Source organism: Styela clava, chromosome 2, assembly GCF_964204865.1.
Source record: "Styela clava chromosome 2, kaStyClav1.hap1.2, whole genome shotgun sequence".
NCBI classification, from domain to species: domain Eukaryota; kingdom Metazoa; phylum Chordata; class Ascidiacea; order Stolidobranchia; family Styelidae; genus Styela; species Styela clava.
The window spans coordinates 17,024,103-17,048,506 of NC_135251.1; the positions used below are offsets into that span (position 1 = coordinate 17,024,103).

Genomic DNA, 24,404 nt, shown 5'->3' on the forward strand with positions numbered 1-24,404 from the left:
GTGATTTAATTTAAATTTGACGTACGACTTGGATCACTCTGCATAGAGAGACTAATATTAACGAAATCTCTCTATGCAGAGGGATCGAGTCGTATGCCAAATTTGAATTAAATCAAAATCAGCTAATTAAATTTAACTAAACATTGTAAATAATTATTAAAATTTCTTTCAAATTTTTTCTATTATTAATTTGAATAAATTTTTTAATGTGAAGGTGTGTTTGATATATTATTACGTTTTGCCCTTTAAGTCTTGAACATCTCGAAATAGTAACAGATTTCTCATATTTTAAGTAGAGAGTTTATTTGTTTTGTCAAACAGAAAACAATAACACAACAAAATATAATTGTAAGCAACAAATTCTCGTTATAGACTGTATACTATAGCAACTGGAATCAATACGATCATGTGGACATCGAGATCAGTTACCAGCAGTGGCGGCGCGTCAATAGGGCCAACCGGGGCAATGCCCCGGTTGTTTTTCGGTATAATAAAAAATATTCGAAAAATACCTCAATATCGGTTGCACAGACTGTCTACACTAGCCATATTTTCCCGACATGGTTCATTTTTCGCTCGCAAAGCCTTCGCCGAACGTCGACGGGGCGACGCCGATTTTGCCCCGGTTGCTCATTGTATATCGTATTCTCTCTTTTATCTTCCACTCGCCGCGTCTCCCTTGGTAGTTAGTTGACAATTTCCGTTCTTTCCAATTCGAAATTATTCTATTAAAACATTTTACGATTAAAACTTTCCGCTCTTTTTGCGCCCCTGCCCAAACAGTGACTATGGCACGAGTCATGCTTGCCACACCCTAGATAAGCCACACACACCTAGTTAGTTGGTTCGCATGCTAAAATATAATAGCAACATTCTACCAATGCCAAATGGAAAGGGTTTCTCTGAGGAAAATCATTTCTGTCCGCGTTGTAGATTCGATTTTTGGCCCACAATTAGTTAAATGTTGCCACCCCCTGATTTTCACAAACTGAAAAGCTCCAAATGCGTGCTCCCCAAAAATTGAATTACCAATACCACTCAATATTTATAACGTGAAAGACAGCGGCTTTAGATGTGATAAGACAGCTAGGATGTGATATTGTAGGTTAGTCCGAAACCATAAATTTAGTTGGCAAGCGGTTGGGATGATATAAGCATTAATTAAAGATACCTAGATATGAATTAAGACAAATTACTTGCTTGATCAATTATGATATTAACGAATTTGACATTTTTGATTGATGACTAAAATAATAAGAGAACGTTTTCATGTGAGTGTATGGCATTGGTTACTTAAAACATGTAAATGGTGAATGACTCAAAGTAACGTCTACCAATAAAACGTCACTGCAATAGTCAAGTTGTTCGAGTGTTAAAGTTCGGAGCAACAAAGTAGGTATAAAAAAGCAATCATATCAAAATTGAGCTTAAATGTTTTCGTATGAATAAGGTCTATAAGCATCATGTAAAATATGAGGGAGAATATCCATGTTAGAATGTTATTTACACTGGTTTTTCATTCTTTTAGTTAGGAACCGAATTCTATGAGAATGTCTTCAAGAGATGAAACGCTATTCAGAAGATGTTAAAGTAAGTGAAACACATTCTTTAGTGCAGGGTGGTCCAACCTTTTTGGCCGAAGGGCCACATTTAGTTCACGAAAGATCGCGCGGGCCACTTGACATGGTGGTTATGTTCTAGTTTTTACTACGCCGACTGCAGATTAATGAAAAACAAACAAAACCCGCAAACCAAAATTATAAGCACAATGAAAATACGAAGATACAGTAAAGTCAAAAGTTTTTACTACGCAAATATATATTTCAATGTCAAGTATGACAGCGCTTTTATCCAATAAGTTTGTCAATATTCGATGCGATGGACGAGGTAGCAATACAGAGCGAATTTTTCATCAGCGAAATTAGTGATCTCAGGGGGATTTGACATGGTTCATCTGTGAAAAAACTCGCTCGCACAAGTAAGTGCTGTTAAATATTAAGGTCATGGAAACTGCCTCTTCTAGCTTCGCAGAAAAAAGACAGAAAATCGGATTGAAATAATGGCAGACGATTAAAATAAATTCAAACATCTCTCTCCAGCAATTACGCCCACAAAGGGACATGAGAAAAGCTTTCGATAGCTGGGTGGTGCTTCTCGCGAGTTTAAACGACGAGGAATAACTTTTTATTAGAAGTTTCAATAATGGCTCAGATTTATGAAAAACATTGGGATCCGAATAATATCGCGCGGGCCACTCAGCGGTTTGCCGTGCTGCTACAATTCTGACATGGTAAAATCGAATCTATATGTTTTTTTATTTTCTTTTTTTGTACATATATCGTAATGCTGATTTTATTGAAAGTTTTCGAAAAATCGACGACCCTGTTTCGTCACTCCCATTTTGACACACAACGACCGCATTTCGTCAACCCTATACTTGCTTTAATTGTATTAGACGTTCAATTTCGCTGTATTGAAAAGTGAAAAGATAATTGTGGTCAATTAAGTTTAAATACAAAATCACGTTTGACTATGATACATATATCTATTTTTCATAAAATTACCGGAATATACGCTATGTTTGGTATTATATACGTCCAGTTCAAAACGTGATGCTACTATTCTGACATGCGGAAATTAAAGCATCAAGGTTTCTTCGCAGCGACCATATTTTGTCACCCCTAACCTGACATCACGGAACGACCGTATTTCGTCACCCCTAATCTGACACACACCGACCGTATTTCGTCACCCCTAACTTGACTCGACGACCCTATTTCGTCACCCCCAATTTGACACTCAACGACCGCATTTCGTCAGCCCTATTTTAACACCCCAATATGACTTTAGTGCTACCACCCCTGTAGGGCGGTTGTTAAGAGAGAGCGAAAGAGAGATTTGTTATTTTGCAAACCAAAATTACAGTCTTCAATACAATAAACGAGAATATCGGTCAGAGACCAAAGACTTATCGATCGAAACTGCGGTTTCGATTCATGACTCTAGAGTGACACCGCGTGTTTCATCACTAATTGATTAATAACTCGCTAATTATACGACATAGTTCATCCAAAATCAATAGGCTTCTGGTGCGAGATATGATGAATGCACATGCAAATTTGGAGCAGATTCAACCACGCCTGCGTGAGATATCGCGTGCATCTAACAGACAAACATACAGTCAAACAGACAGAAAAATACCTATCAACATACTTACCGATCTAATGATCGATAGGTAAAAAGTAACATTAATAAAATTATTTTTGTATGGACAGGAGAGAGCGATACGGACTTCATATGGACTTACTTAAAAAGAATAATTTTCCTGTCAATAATAATTGGTAAGACTTTCTATAATAAAGGCTTTGCAATTGGTGTAGAAGATGAAATCCCGTGAGAACATTCAAGACAGTGACGATCCGTGTAAAAATCAGTGTTATTCATCGAATAGAACAATTCAACGCTCAAAATTACAAACAAGAGAGCTATGCTCAAATATATGGACACGTTTGAAACAAATGAAAGTAATAGCCTTCTAAATAAAATTTTTATCTTCAAGCACTGAAAATTTCAGAGCAATTGGTCTAGTAATTAAAGGGAAAAGCGACTTTTTAGGATTAAGTAACAAGTGGGCGTGGCTTTCCACACGTTTTCTCACCACTGAGGGAGCGGAGGCACTGCCCCCACCCCCAATGCCACTTGAAAAAATTTCCAATACCCGAGCAAACGCTTTCCCGCTCCAAGAACAGAGATTAACGGTCTCTAAACGCTAAAATCACTCTAGTCAGTGTGACTAGATCGATGACTTGATTGACAGGTAGCCTACTCCGGGCCACTAAAAGCCTGATTTGTCCCACTTCCAATTTCAACGTGAATTGAAATACCGAGTGATCCAAGTCACTTCTCCATTACGGTACCAGGGTAAAATAAAAATAAAATATCGATTCTCCGATAATAATATGCGGTACGGTAACTTACCAGTATCTGAAATTCTTTCACAGAACGGTTCTTCCTTGTCATATAAGAACTCAATTCATTTCCTCTTATCAAATAAAAAAATGAGGTAGGCTACAAAATTTATGTTGTTTACATCAGAACTGTAACGAAAAGATGGGAGCGTAATTCACTGCGGTACCTTACCAGTACTGCAGTACCTGTTGCTGTATGTAGGCCTGCTATTCGATCGTGGAAAGGTTCTTCTCTTGCATATAAAAACTCGATTCAATTTGCTCTTATCAATATTAACAAATACGGTAGGCTAAATTTGCTAGAAAACCTACAATACTACAATAGTAAGATCGCGAAAGGAATAAGTCAATTTCACTGCGGTACGTTAATCTACCGCAGTACCGTATCCGTATCTGCATGCTTGATCATGCAACCGCTAGAAATAAGTTTCAAGAGTGTTCCAGGCTTGATCATGCAACCGCTAGAAATAAGTTTCAAGAGTGTTCCTTCGAGTGAAAATTTAGAACAGCGAAATTTAGAATGAAATATCAGATTTCATAGGATTCATAGAAAATTTAGGAATAAATAATAGTAATAGCCTTCTGAAGAAAAAAATCAAACTTTAACCACTGAGAATTTCAAAGCAATTGGAACAGTATTCGAAGAAAAAAGCGATTTTATAATGATGATGACGAAGAACAAGAGAGCTACGCACAAATATATGGACACGTTAGACCAGAGCGAATCAGTCCTTACCGGTACCCTTGACGCTACCGGTACCCTCAAAAAAGTTCTGAATTTCCAGTAGCCAGAATTTTGCAGAATCAAAATGTACAGCCAGTCATGACACTGACTAAAATCCGTGTTCCCATGGATAAAAAATAATACAGCAAAATTTTAGACGAAATATCAAATTTCATAGAATTCACGCAAAATTTTGAAATAAATAAAAGTAATAGCCTTCTAGTGGAAAAATTAATCTTTAACCACTGAAAATTTCAAAGCAATTGGTCCAGTATTCGATAAGAAAAGCGACTTTTTAAAAATGTGTCAAAGAACAAGAACAACAACAACAACAACAAAATTTTGAAACGATCGTTATGGCCACTAAACGTGTCCAATAATAAGAATAAAAACAACAACATATTTTTGAAACGATCGTTATGTCCACTAAGTGTCAAAAAACGTATCAGAGTTTACATTACATTACACCTTCTACGTCAATTTTGCTGTTGTTGTTGTTTTCCTATATGATGATAGACCGGAAATCTGAATCTATTTTTGAAAAAGCGCATTTCTATTGGACAAGGAGACCCGTTCAACTTTGACACCGCAGACTTTCTCGGCGGAATATCATCACACTCCACGAGACAATGTTTTATTTATGTCTCGATGTTATGGAAATTTTGGTCCTTGCTATTCGCAGGACATCTACAAATGACGCATTCAATATCACCTTTGAACTCATTTGAAATTGCCCATGTTGTCGAATCTTATTTTGCTTTTATTTTGCAATTTTTTTAAGTAAACTGATAAGCAAATAGATATTTGAAATATGTTGCCTCGCTTGACGGGGCTACATAGAACCATTGGACATGGTCAGTGCAAAAAACGCATTGCGGCAGTTGCTCAACATTTTTCCCTACAAACGTGAAAAGTAGCCGAGATGACTATGATCGTACTTCATTTTTACATAAGCCATTACCTTTTATTACCAATTTAGCAGAATGAAGGGACGGGTCAAATATTTATTCATCAGAACGCGTGCCTACCCAATATCTATGAGACATTTAAATAAAAACTTTTTTTTTGCGGCTCTGCAACGAGGAGGAACACAATCGAATATTTTCCGTTGCGTTCGTTTTCTAGTGCAATTTATTCTAAACATACTTTGAAATGAATATTTCCCGTACTTTAAAGCCATTTGCTGCCATTCCCGCTTTTTGTGAAATTATTACGTACATACACCCCCGAGCGTATATTATCCGTTGCTTTCGCTTTCTATTGCAATTTATACTAAACATTCTCTAAAATGCATATTTCCCGCACCTTAAAGCGATTTCCCGTCTTCCCCACTTTTTTGTGAGATTTCCCTTAGTATTGGCAATTTCCCGTTGTTCCCGCTTTTTAGTGCATTATCCGTAGTTCCCGTTTCCCGCATTTTAGTGTTGCCCTTGCTCTCTTGGGCTCAAGTTTTTAATAGTGTTGACTTTTGCGATGTTTTTAACTTTGTATATACCTTCAAAATTCTACACTTCTTTATTTATCTGTAGTTGTAAAGGTAATGACTGAGACCTACGTGACTGAATAAAGTTGGGATTCTAGGAATTTTTCTCAGCCGATGTATGATTGATGTATAAGATTCAGGCTACTTAATTCACTTTGCCTTTATATGTCAGTTTTTTCTTACTCGCTGATTACTTTTTCTAGACTGCTCACGATGGCATCTTGGCTATCGTATGACCTTTTTCTACCTCCATTGACTGCCTTCTTCTAAGCTTGACTCTTCTACAGAGATATCCTAAAACGGTTCCTTAATTTGATTTGGACTTACTGATTGTTTTATTAAATTGCTGTTGTTAATATTTTCTTTGTCTTGGTGTTGTTCTTGTAAAGAAATCGCTTTTCTCTCAACCTCGACCAATGGACCTTTCTCGAGCATCGACTTCCTTGTTTACTTCGTGACATTGGCCAATCAGTAGATGCAAAAAGTGACGTAACAATGCTCCCTTTCGCATCCGCTCGGACAATTTTCTCACTCAGACAGATTTTTAAGCGTGGTCGTAAACATTACCTCGATTTCGCGTTTTTGAACTCGTTAGTTTTCAGTTGTGTTTCAGAAACTTAAATATAAATCAGATAATTCAATGATAACTCTGTCTTCCTAGGAGTTTTAATTTAATTGCAGTAATAAAAAATTAGTGTAGAAATAGCTATGATAGACTAGGCTAAAATTCTTTACCGGTACTTTTAATAAAAAACAGATTGTTGTATGTGATGAAGCATAATGATGGTTAGAAATACATACCCCATTTTACAGACGCCAACTCGCAAAAGCACTCTTAAAATAGCCCCGAAAAGTTTGCAATGGTGAAGTATAGAAAGAATTTTTCTGGGGTCAACGTTCGGGGAAAGGTCCATTGCTTTGAAATTTTCAGTGGTTCGAGATTGTTGTTGTCGCTAGAAGGCTCTTCTATTAATTTCAAAAAAATTTTGTGCGCAGCGTGTGGCGGTTTGTCGATCGCATTTCAGCGATTTCGTGGTTGCGGAAAGAAGACTACCGTAATAGATTTAACACTAAGCCTACTGCATTTTGACATTCATTTGAATATATTTAAGCGTTGGTCTCATTTTGTTCATTTTTCAACTAAACTAACAATGACGCAACGTTGTCTTCAATTTGCCGGATTTGTCTTTTCGAGCGTTTATTTTTTTGTTTTCTGTTGGATCCACAGAAAAGTTCTTTCTTATATACGACCGCCTTCTCTATTCTCTCCACGTACAGACATTCAATTCTACTCGTTCCTCATCGTGAAATTCAAATCAACCAAATTAACAAAAATACACTGAATACGTATTGCTTTTTTACTTTAATATTAATTACCATCTAATTCAAATTTATTTTGTTCTTAACAAAACTAACATTTAATTAAGCAACGTTGTTTCGACGAAAACATATCTTCTTTGTGACAGGTGTTGTGTGTTGTTGAATAAAAAAAAGTTGTATCCTATCCTAAATACAGTGGCAATGACATCGAAGCCGGGTTCAAATTATAAATTTCTATCAACAGAAACTAATAAAACTGAATCTGAATCATAACTGAATCTGAAACCGGGATAAAATATTGGGCGAGATTAGAAGCGAGCAAGAAGTTAAATTATGTTGTTATTTTGAGCATTTTCAGCGTTCCAACTTTATTCAACAGTTAACTTTGTTTCAAAAATTACATAAATTCCATCATATGTTCAGTGTTTGGATAAATTTGATTCTCTCTGCACACAAGCGGTAAACACTTCAATGCGTCACGGTGTTTGGTTTTTCAATTTCTTTCTCGCAGCTGTGAAAACGTCATAAAACCAGTGACCAATCAGAGCATTCTTATCTGGAAAGGTTCGGGGACAGAATTGTTGACTTCGTTTGGCCCCGTCTTGTTGTTATCCAGTTTGTTTTTACGTTCAGCAGGCACGAGATTGCAAGAGCAATTTTGTTTTGGTTTCAAAATCAGCTTATTTTAAAGACTGCCTGAACGTTCGCTAGTTTCGGAGTTCAGGAGTTGAAGCACGGTAAGACATTCCAGCTTTCAGACTTTTCAGCTCCATTCTCCTGTTCTCAGAGTCAGGTTCTATTATTTTCTCATGCAGTCCAAGATCAGAATACAGGAGTACTTAACTGTTTTAACATCTAGGCTTTATTAGTATTTCAGTATTTAGTAGCCTTGTTCTGTTGTTTGATACTGGTAGGGTACCGGTATATCTGAATATACAACAGGCAAGTCTGTACAGCTGTAAGGTACCGTACCGGTACCGGTACCGGTACCGTATGTCCCGACAGCCCGAAGCTATTGAAACCCAAAACTCTGGAAATTGCTGAAATGCCTATTCAACCATAATCCTGAAGCTCAGTGGTTATTCATACTACTGTACTATAATCCAGTAATATCATCTTTGAGTATTTTATTTTTTAATTATTTTCGTTATTTTCAATGCCTGAATCTGGACTACACAGGTCAGCAGGTAGAAAGTTTTGACAGTTTAAAATACATTAACTGCAGAATTAAGAAAAAAATGGAAATGAAGAAAATGTGAAATCTGTTATCCAGTTATCTGCTTCTTTGTTTTGTCTGTTGAATGAAAGATATCAATTAATAATCTTTCTTATTTTTTGATGTCCAAACATCTGCCAAACTACATACTGCATTATCCTGCACAATTTTCAGAAAACGATGTCTAATCTCAAGGTGAGTATTTACAACTATGAATTAGGTAACAATAACACACTTTCCAGCTTTCTGATGAATATTACCTCTGTTTTCACCTTCCTTATTCAATTATCTGAATTAAGTTCTTAACTTCAAAACTTTTTTCTCAACCATTTTCATCACCATTTTGATTTTAAAGGACGATACCGGAGTGTATCATTTAACTGTTGGAACAGAGGTCAGCGCTAAATACAGAGGGGCATTCTGTGAAGCTCAAATCAAAGTTGTGAAGAAAAATGTTTCCTACAAGGTAATTTTTATTACATAGTTCATATAATTTCTGAATTTAGTAACAAAAAGGTTCATTTACAAAAATTTATTTTAATGCAATATTTACCTTTTCATATAGCAGTGCTGAGATTTTGGAATTATAATTTCATCCATATTATTATGTTTTTTTTTAATTTGTAGGTTTTGAGCAAGAAAACTGGCAAAAGTTGTCATTTATCAGAAGAAAATATAAACGGCGTATTGAAGGTGAGTTATTTATGTGTGTTGCCTTCTATACATCTTTTAAAATTATTTCCTCAAGACTCATAAATTGAGAAAACGAATTAAAGTATCTTTTTCACTTATTAATTGAATATATTATTGAAATTTGGGCGCTCCAGAAGTTTGTGTACCAATAAGGAGTTAACTATTTTTGTTTGCCTATTTTACATCAAGTTGTGTAAAGGGACGCAAGCCTATGGGCAGGGTGTGTAATCATTTGGCTAACACAAACAGTCCCTGAACTCATATTAGAACTAAAAGAAGGAAAATCGAAGGAGCAGGAGCAGGAGAATCGAAATGAAATAGGCCTAACCCTATTTCTGGTACACATACTACGGGAGTACCAAAATTTGTTTTAGTCATGTTCTCAATTTTTTGATCAGCTCCAAAGAGTGTAGCAAAACTGTCGCATTCTGTATTATATTGAACTTAACATTAAAAATTGTGAAATAGTGTCATTTTTTCAGGTTATAGAATTTCCTTCTTTGAATTGGGCGTACTAGTACTGCTGGTAACATTTACCAATTTTCAATAAATTTTATTAGCCTACTCAATGCATTGACAGATTGGTTCAGCTGTGGAAGCTTTATTTCCTGAACAAACTGATTGGCAGGAATGTACAATACAAAGTGCTAAGGACAAAAGTTCCTATACAGTTATTTTTGATGATGGAGATGAAAGGACATTATCTCGTGGATCATTATGCTTGAAAGGTGACTTATAAATAAATATGTTATTTATTATACTTTTTGTTTTACTGTAGTAAAATGGGTACAATTACTCCATAACTTATCCTAGGAGTTTTCTATATTATTGTTTTTGAATTGTAGGTGATCGTCATTATGCAAAGAGTGAAACTCTCGATAATCTACCACTCACCGATCCGGAAAATTTTGGTACTCCTGTTCTTGCAATGAAAAAGAGTCGATCACGGAGGAGACCAGTAGAAGATGAATATGGTAAATATCTAATATATATACAAAGTAAAAGATAGATAATTTCAGAAGACCATATTTTGAACACAGAAACTTTAGTAGCAAATGCTAGCGTCTTCAATTGTCTGTTGAGTATGCATAGTCAACTCTTTTAGTTTCTGTCAGAAATGTTGCCTCTGATTATCAATTTTAAAAGTCTGCAATTCAAACTAGGAAGAATTCAAAATTTCAATAACTTATCCATCAGCTTTGCGTAGTGGCAGTATTGTATCCAATAAAGTTTATCCGAGTGCGATTATTGCTAGTTGAAAACTATTATCAATACCCCGCCCTGGTGAGCGAGACGTCACTCGTGGCAATTTCTGTAGGGTTCTGCAGAATCTAACCTATAAGACATGTAACTGTACTATTCTGGACCAGTTAGCGACTCTTGGTATTTAATTCACTGGATTTGCCACGCTATGGGTTTTAGAGCAGAGATAGCTAACCACTGACCTGAAGGTCAGAGAATATTCCATTTTCAAGTCCCCATGAACCTCTTTTCCCCAAGCTTATTTCCAGTATAGAATTTGTTATGAAAGATAAAGTTGTATTTCTGATCATTAAAATTTCTCTCAATGTTTTTCAGATGATGAAAGTGAAGATCAAAGGACTCCTGAAAAAGAAAAACCCCCGAAAGATACAGGTAAAAAGAAAACAATAGATGAAAGTGATAAGCAAGAATCTAGTAGTGAAGAGGAAGAGGAGGATGATGATGAAAAACGTAAACGATGGTTGGCAGATCCATTGATGGGCAAAGTTGTTATTGTGGAGCCAAACGACAAGAGAAAACACTGGTATGGATTAATGCGTAATTGATTTTGTATTTCATAATATCTTTGTAAAACAAGAGCATTGGCTAAATTGTTCATTTCATTATGTGTGATAATTCACACATAACTTGGTGATTGTGCTTGCCTTTGTGATAATTGTAACTATCTGCATAGTGACTCAAAAAATCAGAACCACAGTCATGTGGAACATATTCAAGAGAGAACATAACTTTTGTGCAAATTGTCCCAGATTACTGAAATTTTTGGGTACAATCATACATGATCAGAGGTTCAAGTGGGAAATAAATTTTCCCTTTTTCAGTAGAAATAATTAAATTCATGGGTTCTGTTTTTTGAGTCACCCTGACTAAAGTAAGCAATTTTTATAGCCGATTGAACTTGAAAGATATTGTCATGTTGTTTTGCTTCTTAGTCGAACTTTTTATTTCAGAAATAGGAGTTTCGAATGATTATTCATGTTACTGAAAATATTGTTTTATATTAAATTTGCAATCATGAATCATTCTGTATTTGAAACCATTTGGTGACATACAGTCCAAAACATACAATTTTGTATTTTTGTAAACTGTGACTCGCTGTATGTTGCATGTTTCACAAGATCTTGAAAATGAAAAAGCAATGATGTATTTGGCCTATGTTTACATTCATATAAACATGCGCATTCGTATGCCTGAGGGCAGTTTCCTGTGGAAAGAAAAAAGATTGATTATTTGGAATGTCATTTTTATTTGTCCCATCATGTTGTGTTGATGCATTAACCCACCCTTTGTTTGTTTATAAGCAAATTTGTTATAGGAACTATTCTGTAGTATGGAATTGTGTATTATGTGTGATTCCACCTTATTGAAAGTTTATTCAATTTCTGATGCATTTTTGCATATAGAGCAGGTCTATGCTTATATACTGTGTAAACTTGGGAGTTAAAAATTCCATCACCTAAAAAATTAAGTTGAATCATGGAAGTGAAATGTATGAAGCTGCAGTGAAGGCAGAGAAAACAATAATCTGAAATACTAACGTAATTGTAAAATATGTGTATGCAATTTTTTAATGAGAAACGTTTGGTATATACTCTCTAATACTCCATATTTTATACTTTAATTAGGTTCCCAGGGCTAGTTGTCAACCCTCTTTGTTATGAAAGACATCGAAATCTAGCAGCCAATCATATCGTTGTTCGATCATTCAAGACAGGGAAGTTTTTGAGAGTAAATCGTTCAAGCGTTAAAGAAATGACTTCAAGCACAATACCAACTAAACTTGACAGTGTATGGAAAGGTATGCCATAATAGAAAATTTTGTAACACATCCAGCAAACTAGTTAAATTAATATTTGTTTGTTTCTGCCTATTAAAGTGACATGAAAAGCATACAAATTTCATAATATTTTCTATGTTAAATTCATTCTACCTGGCCTAAGTTAACTCAATGATTAACCATTCAATTTTTTTGGTTATTGCATCACACCCAATACAGTCATTCTAAAACCAATATGCAAAATGGGCATCATGATTTTATGTGCTATCAATCTTATATTGCTTGTTATTCATATCAAATATAAATAAAAATCGTTATATATTGGACCAGGTGATAGCAATTACTCACTATGACAAATTCATGCATGTAATCTATTCAATTACCTGGAACACACTTCATGTCATATATTCTTTCGTTTAGTCATCTTATACAATTGGGGGATAAAGAGTTCTGCAGTGCTTCAATTGTGTTAGGATATCACCTTTATTAATAGGTTAAATCAATGTTTCCCAAACTTTTAATTACATGGTAATCTGATATCTAATTTTTCTGCTAATCAACTTCTAAAATTAATATATTTTTTAATGTTGAAAGAGACGTATGACAGGCGGTATTATACTTTTCATATTGGTTTGCCATGATTGTTTATGTTCTTGAAAACAAGCCAATATGTCACATTGATTGAATGTTTGTGTGTTTTAAAACTTTTTCTTATCATAACTTGATGCATTATGAATTGTATCACAGAAAATCAAAGCTAGCTCAATTTTGAAAGGAAAATATTCAAACGTTTTTTATGAATTCATATGTTACAAAGTTATGAATCTCACTCAGTCTATCAACTTTTTTCTATGCCTTTTTTATAAGAAAAAATTATCAATTTTTCCTATTTATTTGTATGTTAGATGTCATTTTTGATGCTCAAAATTGGCAAAACTCAAGAGTTGTGTCTGATGAGTGGAGAATCGATATTAAAGATATTCTCAGTGACAGTGAGGATGATGAAAGTAGCGATGAGGAAAAAAATGATAAAAACAAGAAAAAATCAGAAAAAGAGGATGAAAATGAAGATGATAAAAAAGAGAAAGAGGAGGAAAAGAAGGTAAACAAAAGTTTATTCACCAATAGACTGGGATTATTTTGGGGGATATTTTTGAATTTCTCTGAATCGGGAGTCAGAATTTCAGATCTTTCATGGTTATGATTGCAGTCAAAATTTGACTAAGCTTTTCTAGCATTCCATTAAAGATGGCTTCTATATCCCAAATTTTTTATTATTGAGATTTGGATATTCCCTCGAGTCGAACTTTTCATCAAAGTCAAAATTCATTATTTCATAATCAGGAGTCTTGAGACAAATTTTTCTACAACCTCTAGTCATACTAACTGGATGTTCTATTTCTCAAATTTATATTTATTTATAAATTTTCGTTCATAATTTCAATTAAAATACCAGTGGGATATATATTATACGTTTTTGTTATAAAAATTAACATTTAATCATTTATTCAAATATATTATAATTTATAGATTTGTGTTAATCAAGGAGGATAGCATTGTAAAAAATATGCTTTTTATTTTGTGTTTATTTCTAGTTATGATTTCAGTTAATAATCAGAATCTACATTTAACTAAAAACCTTTTTTCAGAATCATGATTTCTTAGAAATTCTATATAAATTTATGGATGATCGTGGAACTCCCATCAATAAAACTCCAGTACTTGGTTATAAAGACCTTGATTTGCATTTATTATACGGGTAAGTGCTATTTTCCAGATTTAGCCTGCTATAAATTATTCGTTAATTGACTTCACAACTTTTATTATTATTTGATAGATATTAATTTTTGTGTCAAATCTTTTGAGAAATTAAGTTGTATTATATAGGAAATATAATGTTGAATTTGAACAAAAAATTTTGAATGCTCTAATATAGTTAAATACTGACGTTCCATGCATTTGACGTTAGAATGTCCTAACAGCTGACATGTGCAAAGCAAACAACGTATGTCATTGGATCAATAACCAACATTTTTGGGCCTCTAACTACTAGAAAGCTTATGAGGTATAAAGCTACGGCCCGTGGTATCACTCAGTTATTTGTACGTGGCCCTCCTGTATTAAAGGTTGCACACCCACGACTTAGACTATTTGTAACTTTGTAAAATGATGTATTACTTACGGTAATACACTTCAAGCGTTCGAAAATAATTCATTCCACTAACACGCAATCATATTTTTAGACTTGTTGAACAACGCCAAGGATCTCTTTCTATCAAATCTATAAAGGATTGGAAACAAATATATCTTGACCTTGGTATACCCAAGCCTAACCCTGCCGCTGGATACAACGTTCGAACTGCATATGCAAAATACTTAGGCGCTTACGAGGAATACTGCATGAGTTGGAAGCATTTACCTCTGCCTGTGAAAAAGTCGTCCAACGTGCCAGGGTCACAAAATTCAGCATCAAAAGAAAAGAAAAAAGTCACAGGAAAAATCAAAGAAGAACCCCCAGAAAAAGTGATAAAAAAAGAGGTGGATAAAACTTCTCAGGAAAAAAGAAAAATTAAGCTGAAAGACAAAGATGCACAAAAAAATAAAAGCCTGGATTCAAGTGCAGAGGGAAAAACAAGAGGTCGAAATTCCCCAAATATTGTTGATTTGAAAGCACTCACTCAACAACGTAGAACTGCTCAAAGAAGAAGGGCATCTGAATCATCCTCTGCATCTGATGTTACAACGGTGTCTAGTGGTAAAAGTGAAAAGAAAAAGACATCCAAAAGTAAGTTTTTGTTGTTTTGATTAGAGAATTTTATTTCTAGAATAGTGAGATGAGATATACTGAAATTTTTTTAGGATATTTTGAAATTTTAATTTTTCAGTTTGCCTGTCATCATGTAAATAAAGTGATCTTGAATTAGTATTTTAGTATAAAACTGACAAATATTTATTTAAACTAATTAAAATAATATTTTAAGTCATGGGTATACGTACATGCTGTTTATCATATCTATAACTTGACAGCTCAAATTTTAGTAGAAATATATCTTCACAAGCACATTGCAATAAAAGCAATAACACGACATTGTTGTCTTTTTTACTCAAGATTTTTCTAGCAATGAAAACACTACACAACTCATTATTTATTCCATTTACATGTCCATATATTATTTTTACTTATCAGCTATCACTTCAAAGAAAGATGAAGAGAGATTTCGAAGTCCTGGTGGTCCAGATTCAGAGCCAGATGATAGTTCTAGATCCATTAAAACGGAAAAGAAAGAGTCTGTGGACAAGAAAAACTCTGATAAAAGTGCAATGGAATCTGCAGTATTGAAACGAATAAGACGAAACAGTACAAGTAATGTGTCAACCCAGTATGTGCAAGGAGATCGATTGAAGGTAAAAACTGTATTTTAATGGTTATTATCGAGAGTGAGGGACCTTATTCACAAATTGGGTTCGAATTCCATGCCCACTACCTCATATATGGTGTAATGAATTGAGTAGGCGATTCTGAATCAGAAAGGTTCTGTCCAAAAGGAGTGAGCTTCTCACATCTTGTTAGATATCAGTTGTGGAGGACCTTTTTTTGAAAGGCATGAATAATCGCTCGTATATCCTCGCACACAAGCCGACTCCTTAAAACGACAAATGTATAATAAGTCGCATATAAGCCGACCATATGAATTTAAACGAGTTGTAGCTGTTGGAACTAAGTTTGCATAATGTCATTCCGTTTGAGTACGATCAGAGTTATGTGAGTATTAGCCGAATTTTTAGTGCGATCAGAGTTATTTTGTGTGATATGGTTTAGTAGGATGTTCTACAAGTATGTTTTTGTCTTTTTATTCCATGTTTTTTGTGTTCATAGTCATACTATATATGACATTAACTCAACCATGTAGGTTATAGAAAAAATGAAGTTTTATTCAAGTTCATCACAATTAAAGGTGCAGAATTTCATGCCATGTAGTACCATAATCTAAAAAAATTAATTGAAAATTGCAAACTTATAAGTAACTAGGGGTTCCATACCGTCCTCATTTCTTATTTTTGGCTTGCGTGTCCTTATTTTGTCTTATTTGGAATTTATAAAGGAAGCTTTGTGTTGTTTGTTTTATTCCCAAGGCTTTATTGTGGCATCATAGAAGAAGCAAGGCACAGATAGGCATGAAGCATTGTCAGTGTGGCGATCCTTAGGTTTTGTCGTGGTGTTTTTTTAGCTATATGTATTTTAGCCTAAATTTTCTTTCGTGATAAATACGGGAAAGAATTCAATGTTAAACGAAGCTTGAAGGGTGAGTGCTTCGCACACTGTGACGTCTGTAATTGTGACATTGACCTGGAGGCCATAGGAAAGCCAGCTATTTCTGCTCACAATGCAGAAATTTTTCCAGTCCTTATTTTTGGTTCCAGATCGATGGAATCCCTGCTTATAACATATGCGGGAATGAATTTTTATTTTTTTTTTCAAATATTATTCATTATAATTTGTTTGATTTACTTGAAATTATTTCATTGAGCAATAAGTTTTTCACCACTCTTATTTTATTCAGTAAGCCTAATATACAATATCAATGGTTCATTGCAACTCGATAAGAATATCTAAATTCATTGCATTTTCAGGTCAAGTATGGCCAAGGAAAGACGTTCAAAATCTATGATGCAAAGATTCTGCAAGTCAAACCACCAGAAGGTCCAGGCGAAGTTACTGAGTATCTCGTTCATTATCAGGGATGGAATGCAAGGCACGATGAAATAATAAAACCCCATCGTATTGTGGGCTTAGCAGATGATCATTCTATCCCACAAAGCCCATCTAGTCATACTAAATCACCACGTAGACCTAAAACACCAAACAGTTCTAGACATTCATCAGGTGGTAAAGATGACATCATGCCTTCTCCTGGGTTATCAATTGAATTGTCAAAACGGTTTTCCATTGATACGGATTTGTCTCATATCACCGATGAGCTGCCTTCCTTCATATCAAAACCACGTGTTTCACATGGATTGAAGAAAAATCTGTCTGAAGAACTCGCAAAATCAGCAAAGAGTTCGGAAAGTTCAAAATCTGCTTCATATGGTAACTCAGCTCGGGCTGGTTCTCCAGTTCTTGTTGGATCACAAAGAACAAAGCGTTCCAAATCTCCACAGATAAAACCAGAACCACATAACAGAAGTCCAGTACTGGTACGGTCAAAACCGATCGAAAAGTCTTGCAGTTCAAAAGAAAAAACGAATGGAAAATCTTCACCTGTAAGGGAAAAGGAAAGTGCAGTAAAAAAATTGGAAGAAAAAGACAAAATTGTGATAAAGACAGAACCGGAGACTGCACAAAATGAAGTAAGCAAGCTCTCAACTGCAAAATCTAAAAGCAATGAAAGTACAGAGAAAGACACTGACAGCAGTAGCAGTACAAATAGTATAGTTGAGGAAGAAACTGTGAAGGATGAAACTATCGATGACAACAGTGATGATACACAAGAAGACCTTGCCACACCCATACAGCAGCCTCGTCGTACTTCAACTCGTAGATCAAAATCCCCAGCCTACTTGTCTGATTCGTGGTATCAACCGAAAAAACGAAAATTCAGCACTTCTAATGAAAAAACTCCTTCACCGGTTCCAACACCCACTTCGGAATCCCCAACAGAAAAACCATCAACTCCAACATTGTGCAAACCATTCACTAACCATCCAATTTCTGCTGTCAGGAAATCTCAGCGTTCACCGTCACCTTCTCTTTCCACATCCTCTTCAAATTCTACAGAAAGTGAAGCTACGTCTAAAGAAAAATCATCCCCTATCTTATTATCATCACCTGCTGCTTCAAATTCTCCTGTGACGACAAAAAATCGCGACAAATCAAAATCTAAGGGTACGAAAACTCAGGAAAAGTCTAATACAAAATCAGAAGTGGAAGATGGCAATGACAAAAATAACAATAATAAAAATAAATTAACTGAAACGCTGCTGGAAGCTAAGGTATCTAGTGTTTGTTTCTTTATTACTATTGTAGCTAGGAATTGTTAATTATTCTATGATTCCGTTTCGAATATTTCACATTGTTATTAGATGGCAAAGTCATGTTAGGAATAATTTAGAATGGTTTCATCAAAAAAGTTGTCATTTTGAGCAATTAAAGTGTTACCAGAAAGCACCTCTTCTAATTTCTTAAAACTGTAAAAAATGGAAATCAATCAAAACATCACCCGACTGCAACCTCTCTGCATTTCCTAAACATAGTCATTGAATATACATTGACTTTTATTTGTTATTTGTGTACATGACCCCTTTATATGTGATATTCTTATTTGGAAATGACTTTTTGTAATGAATATTTACAACACAAGATACTTTTTATGATCTGTTTATTAATTGTCATCCTTCATACTATTATGTGCAAAATGAGCTGAGGATTTTTATCTTGTAAATTTTGCTTCACAGCAGGTCGAAAGTTTACAGACATCGGAGTATGATAATTTTGATGAAGAAGCACCTAGTATTGCACTTGAAAAACACAAAAAATCTAGTCAGTCACTTATACGTTCAAATGATAATAAACATCCTCTCGACCCTGTGAAAATCATTTCTGCCAAAGATGAAAAGGAAGGAATAGAAATAGGGCAGACAGAATCTCTGGTTCACGAAAGAGAAGTAAAGGTAACAGCTGCTCGGAAAACAGATGAACGTAACGATGAACCGAATCGCCGAAAAATCAGAAAACGTAAGGCTAATAATAATGCTGCTGATCAAAATGAACCACCAAAAAGTCCGAAAGTGGAAAAAATTGAGTCGGAAGAAAAAGTTGAAAGCTCAAGTAGCGACAAATCAGCATCACCGCCAGATACACAACAGAGCAATATTCCAACTGTGACAGCATCTGATGATATTGCAACTGAGGGACCATCATCATCTGTGGCGACTATCAATCATGAAAATTCACCAGCTACTAACAATGCACCATCCCTTAATGTTACTACACTTCCACAAAATCCACCTTCTAGCAGTAAGGTCAGTATGTTTTCATAATTTGTTTATAAAACGCAAGAAAATAAGAATAAAAAACGAGTAATTCTCAATATCTTGTAAATTATCTTGACCTAGGGACAACCGAGCGCTCTAGCAAAGTTGAATTTATTTATTTACAAATTTGAAAAAATATCAGTCACCATACAAATTTCATCCAGTGTTCCACAGCTTATTATGTTTTTCTTTTTTAAGAACTGTTCCCACTTTCGTGCTCTCATAAATAACATTTCTATTTTTGTTTAAGTTAAGTTAAATTCTGCCGACTTTGTATCCTGTATATCAGGGGTGTGCAACCCTTCGCAGGCGGGCCAAATATCGATAACTGGGTAAATTCGCGGGCCGCACCTTCATTTAACATAGGCTTTCTATAAGTTGCAGGCACAAAATAGTTTCTTTCAGTTATTGATCTCATGTCGTCATCATTTCCTTGCAGAAAACGCATAAATATCTTAAAACTGTAATCCAAATATATTGTCACACCCAATTTAAACGAATTCGGTGAGAAATTTGCTGCTGGATTCTTTTCCCGACTACTTTTATCCAAATTTGCCTAAATGCAGTGCTAGCAATTTGATATGACGCCCATTTTAGAAAAATGTAACCGAAAAGTGCCATATTTGAAGCCATGACTTTTTTCAAATTGAAAAAGTTATCTTAGTTGAGATGCTTTTGGTATAATACGCCAAGATTCATTTTCAAATACTTTGCTGTCAAATATTATTCTAGATTAGATTTCAAAAAAATCAACTGATAGGCTGGAACCAAAACTCATTTAGCTTTTCTTAATATTACATTTTTTCAATCTGCTTTCCAGTTGCCTAATCTTCAATTGTCTGTTCTTACAAATTCATTAGCGTCTGCTCCGTATTTTTCTTTCAATTGTTTGCTGCTCGGCAAGTGACAGCTTCCTTGTGAATCGCGTTGTTCGCTTCGCTGTGAAGACGTTGTAACGTCATAGGCATAGATAATAAATTGGACTCGAATATAAGCTTTGCAACGCGAAGGGAACCAGATCAAACTAAATTAAAAACTAATTTAGCTCGCCGCACACCCCTGCTGTATATAATGATCCATTTTAATATTCAGTCTCTTCTTGAAAACACACCACCAACTACACCTGAGCAATCTCCAACTCATGTATCAGAAGATCAAGATATGGAAATTGAAAAACATTCACCTATGGTAGATAGTGATGCTATGGATATTGGGGAAGAACGCAAAGAAAGGTATATAGGCAGGGACCCTATTTTCTTGTCATAATTTTAAGAGATAATACATAATATAATGAAGGATTGGTTGTGTTGTTTGGGTACATTTTCACATTCATCAATTGATAATTTTGAGTGGTTATTGTTGCTTCTTTCTGTGTGTAGGTTTGAATTTTGAATGAATGAATAATTGGGCAAAAATTAGGACCTCTCTAACGAGTGGTTACTGTGAGGATTACCGACTTAATTGTGTATTAGTTAATATTCCATAACAGTCAAGTTCCTTGACTATTTGTGACTCAAATCTATATTCACAGCATGATCTTGAAAACCAGAATCTATAAATTTCCTAATTCTATGAAAATTGATTCAACACTCAATCTTCTGTTTGTGTATGATTTTGCCCATGGGTTCCAGCACAAAAGTTAAATTTTTTCTAGAATTTGTTCTAAATGAACTGGGTTCTTTTTTGGGTCACCCTGTATCATTGAATTTCCCTATGCAAACACAAACCATGCGAGTCACAGGACTTAACTCGCCAATGCTTGGTAGGCCTTCAGGTTCTTTATCAGGTTCCACACTATATTTCATGGAATAACGTATTATACTCAGTTTGCTTGATATTGGATTATTATATTAATTTTATTCCAATTTTCCCCTATTTTAGTTCTATTACGAGTTTACCTACTGTTACCGTATTATTACTGTTTGTGTTAGCCAAGTGAATATACCCCCTGCCCATAGGCTTCAGTCCCTTTACACAACTTTATGTAAAGTAGGCGAACAAAATTAGTTAACTCCATATTGGTACACACACTTCTGGAGCGACAATTATTTTATTACTGACTGCATTCCATTTTCTAGCATGGAGAATACGAGCAGTAGCGGAAATGAGCAACCTTCTTATTCTGGGAAATCAGTGACAGGAAAAGACGATAAAGAGACAGAAAATAATGATAAACAAGAAGATGATACACAAGCTCAATCTTTGCAGAAGAAGAGGGGACGAAAGAAAAGAACAAATCAGAAAAATAGAGTAAGAATTATTTTTGTTTGACTAGTTGACTTATCAGTATAGTTTATAATACCTTCGATTCATTATAGTGTCTGGTTTAAGCATCCACCATTGCCCCCGAATTGCAGAAATGTTTGTTTACATTTTATCGATACATATATTTGTTTTTGACAAGAGCTGTCTCAGGACTTGCTGAATATTTAAAATAAATATGCATTAAATAGCCAGCTAAGTCTCTTTTTCAATGAATTTTGATCCTCTATAAATAATATATTGATTGCTAAGATACAAACAATGTCACATTTTAAAAGAATCTATCTCATTGTTAGATTGTTTATTTGAAGAAATATTATATGGTTATAATTTAAGAATGAACCTTGTCTATTTACTGTCAGAATATTTTACCCATTTATCAGAGCCAAGTCTTGAGTAATCGGTGGTATCAGGGAAAAATATGTTTAAAATGAATTTCTAGTTATTCAATTGGAAGTTTGATGTTGTCTCAAGCCTAATATACAATATGTCCTTATTATTATCGTACAGAATAACCGTCGACTAAGCTGTGGAAATGACAAAGATTCTGAAAGCGAAGATGAAGCAGATAATGAAACAGGTGAAGCAACTAGGAAGAGGCATGACAGTGGAAAACAGAGGAAGAAAAGAGCAAAAACAAGACCTGAACCTCCTACAGCTCCTCCACCTTTGCCAAGAGAAAGTAGGTTTTAAAACTTTTATGTTATGCATTGTTGTAGGGAAGTAGTTTTCCAATTTTTTTGTAACCAAAGTGAAACATGCCAAGGGCTGGAGGAACCGCTGCTGTGGAATAGTTTGAATTGTATAAACTATAATTATAGATAAAAGCAAACCTAATACTGGCAAAACAAAATGAGTTTGGTGATACCTGTTTTTCATCAACAAAAACGAAGAATAAACAAAATTACTAAAATCCATGCATCCTTACAGCTGAAGTCTTTAATTATATGTTGCAGCATAACATATATATGGAACAGTCAATAAATTTTTTGCCTAATTGAAATTTTTTCTTAACTTTCCTTGGTAATTCTGGCTGCACCCTTGAACGTATTGCAACCTTCGTCTTATCGAACCTTCCTTTATGAGATATGTATAACTCTAGTTAATAATGCTTCAGATAAGTTAAAAACACCACCACCCACCACCTCCACTCAAATAAAAATAATCCAGTTGAGGGTGAAGGCTGGGAATACAGTTTGCGCCGGATATTGGAATTCTCAAATCCTTGCGCAACTGGATAATTAGGCTTACTAATTTGCTATTTTAGAACGTGGCGGAGGTGTTTTTCTCAAGTTTCAGATTTTTGCATTAGCGGCGAGGGCTTTGTACAAAAGATCCGTATTTTGCAAGCCTTCGGAACCGGAAATATAACGAATCCATCCTGTGACGATTAACCGATTTTTTTTTAACCGTACGCATTTTTCCAAGAAATTCTATGAGCTGAAGTATATCGTGCGTATAAATAGCGTTCCCAGTAATATAAATAATACTGGAGATGGCGTTTTTCTCTATACGGATCTTAAAGGTTTATGACTTGCCAAACATACACTGAATCAGACGAAATCCTTTGGGTCGCAGGTTCGTCATCTCTGGTTTAAAGAAATATCAAAGACTTAATCAAGACTCACAAATGCCAAGATCATTAATAAGAAATAATTCTGCTGAAATTTAATCTAGCAGATTTTTACTCATGTAATCTAACTTTGTTGGACTAGAAAGCTTGTTGTGTTAAAATAAATATGAATTAAGAATTTTGCTAACTTTGCTTTTGTTATATTTGATTTAGAGTTGGAAAACATGTCCCAGGATGAACGTATTGCTCTACTGCAGTCTCGCATGGCTGAAATGAGAAAAGTATATCATCAACTCAAACAAGAGGTTGCCAATATTGACAGAAAGCGGAAACGAGCGAAGAGACGTGAAAGAGAAGGTGGTAGCTGTTCTCCAAGCATTTATAGAAATAAAAGAATCTGAATTTATTTGTATCCTCGCATTGTGTATTTACTTATGTCTGTAAGAATTTCATCCGAGAGAAATAAATTTTTATTGAAGTCTTGTATGTTTATTGTTATTCTTTTTATAAAGAATGCTTTAACGAGTCATTGTTTAACAGCTGCTGAAGCGGCCCAGTCTATCAGCAAGCAAGCCCAATCGCCTTGTGCTCTGTCCAAAGTCTCGAACGTCACTGAAAACAAAGTCGAACAAGGGACGACTGATCTATCCGAGAACAACGTGGCTAATGTTCAAGTGGCTTCAGAAGGTGATACAAAATCTGAAGATGGTGGACAATCTATATAACGGAGTTGCTTTTTTATTTTTGAATATTTTTTTTATACGAGAGAGATATATTGTTGCATCAGAGTTTATAAGGACTTCAACGCATCATGGATATTGTTGCCATCAACTCAGGAAATAACTGGGAGGCACGAGATAAAATTTTAAGCGTGGTTTACCTACTTGCTACACAGTCTTGTCCGTCTTGCACAAACTACTATGATACTGCTACTGCCTAAGCAAGAGGAGTGTTTGTGACATCTAATTTGCCCCCAAACACACTTTCTTTTTCCTTTGAATGAAAGTAATTATTTGTTTAATAATAAATATTGTTTGATGGTACAAAAGCTGTGGTTGCTAAATCTGGGCACTGATTACAGACAGCTTAA

General features: G+C 34.8%; 1 protein-coding gene, 1 long non-coding RNA gene and 1 other non-coding gene across 4 annotated transcripts; all 3 read left to right on the forward strand.

Annotated features, from left to right (window-relative positions):
* Nucleotides 1-1,330: 1,330 nt before the first annotated feature.
* On the forward strand, nt 1,331-3,394 carry LOC120335377 (uncharacterized). Its single transcript, XR_005568664.2, has 3 exons — nt 1,331-1,392; nt 1,529-1,590; nt 3,276-3,394. It is a non-coding gene; the product is annotated as an uncharacterized LOC120335377 (long non-coding RNA).
* A 5,259-nt stretch (nt 3,395-8,653) lies between these two features.
* Nucleotides 8,654-24,362, forward strand: LOC120336341 (uncharacterized). Of its 2 annotated transcripts, none has more exons than XM_039404003.2 (18): nt 8,654-8,906; nt 9,067-9,177; nt 9,339-9,404; nt 9,985-10,132; nt 10,250-10,378; nt 10,983-11,190; nt 12,293-12,465; nt 13,350-13,546; nt 14,094-14,203; nt 14,688-15,229; nt 15,632-15,849; nt 17,077-18,438; nt 18,901-19,467; nt 20,572-20,711; nt 21,558-21,729; nt 22,252-22,423; nt 23,528-23,671; nt 23,855-24,362. In XM_039404003.2, the coding sequence occupies exons 1-18, from the start codon at nt 8,892-8,894 to the stop codon at nt 24,037-24,039; spliced, it is 4,659 nt and encodes a 1,552-aa protein (XP_039259937.2). In that variant the 5' UTR covers nt 8,654-8,891; the 3' UTR covers nt 24,040-24,362. The 2 variants fall into 2 exon arrangements, with proteins under 2 accessions (XP_039259937.2, XP_039259938.2); XM_039404004.2 differs by having other exon boundaries at nt 18,904-19,467.
* Nucleotides 10,600-10,735, forward strand: LOC120336982 (U4 spliceosomal RNA). The gene has a single exon (XR_005568918.2). It is a non-coding gene; the product is annotated as a U4 spliceosomal RNA (small nuclear RNA).
* Nucleotides 24,363-24,404: the final 42 nt, after the last annotated feature.

Excerpts from the sequence above, each read along its gene's own strand:
- LOC120336341 (XM_039404003.2), top strand. Across the intron at positions 12,466-13,349 it reads ACTTGACAGTGTATGGAAAG|ATGTCATTTTTGATGCTCAA; the intron begins GTATGCCATAAT and ends TTTGTATGTTAG. Across the intron at positions 15,850-17,076 it reads TGCAAGGAGATCGATTGAAG|GTCAAGTATGGCCAAGGAAA; the intron begins GTAAAAACTGTA and ends TTGCATTTTCAG.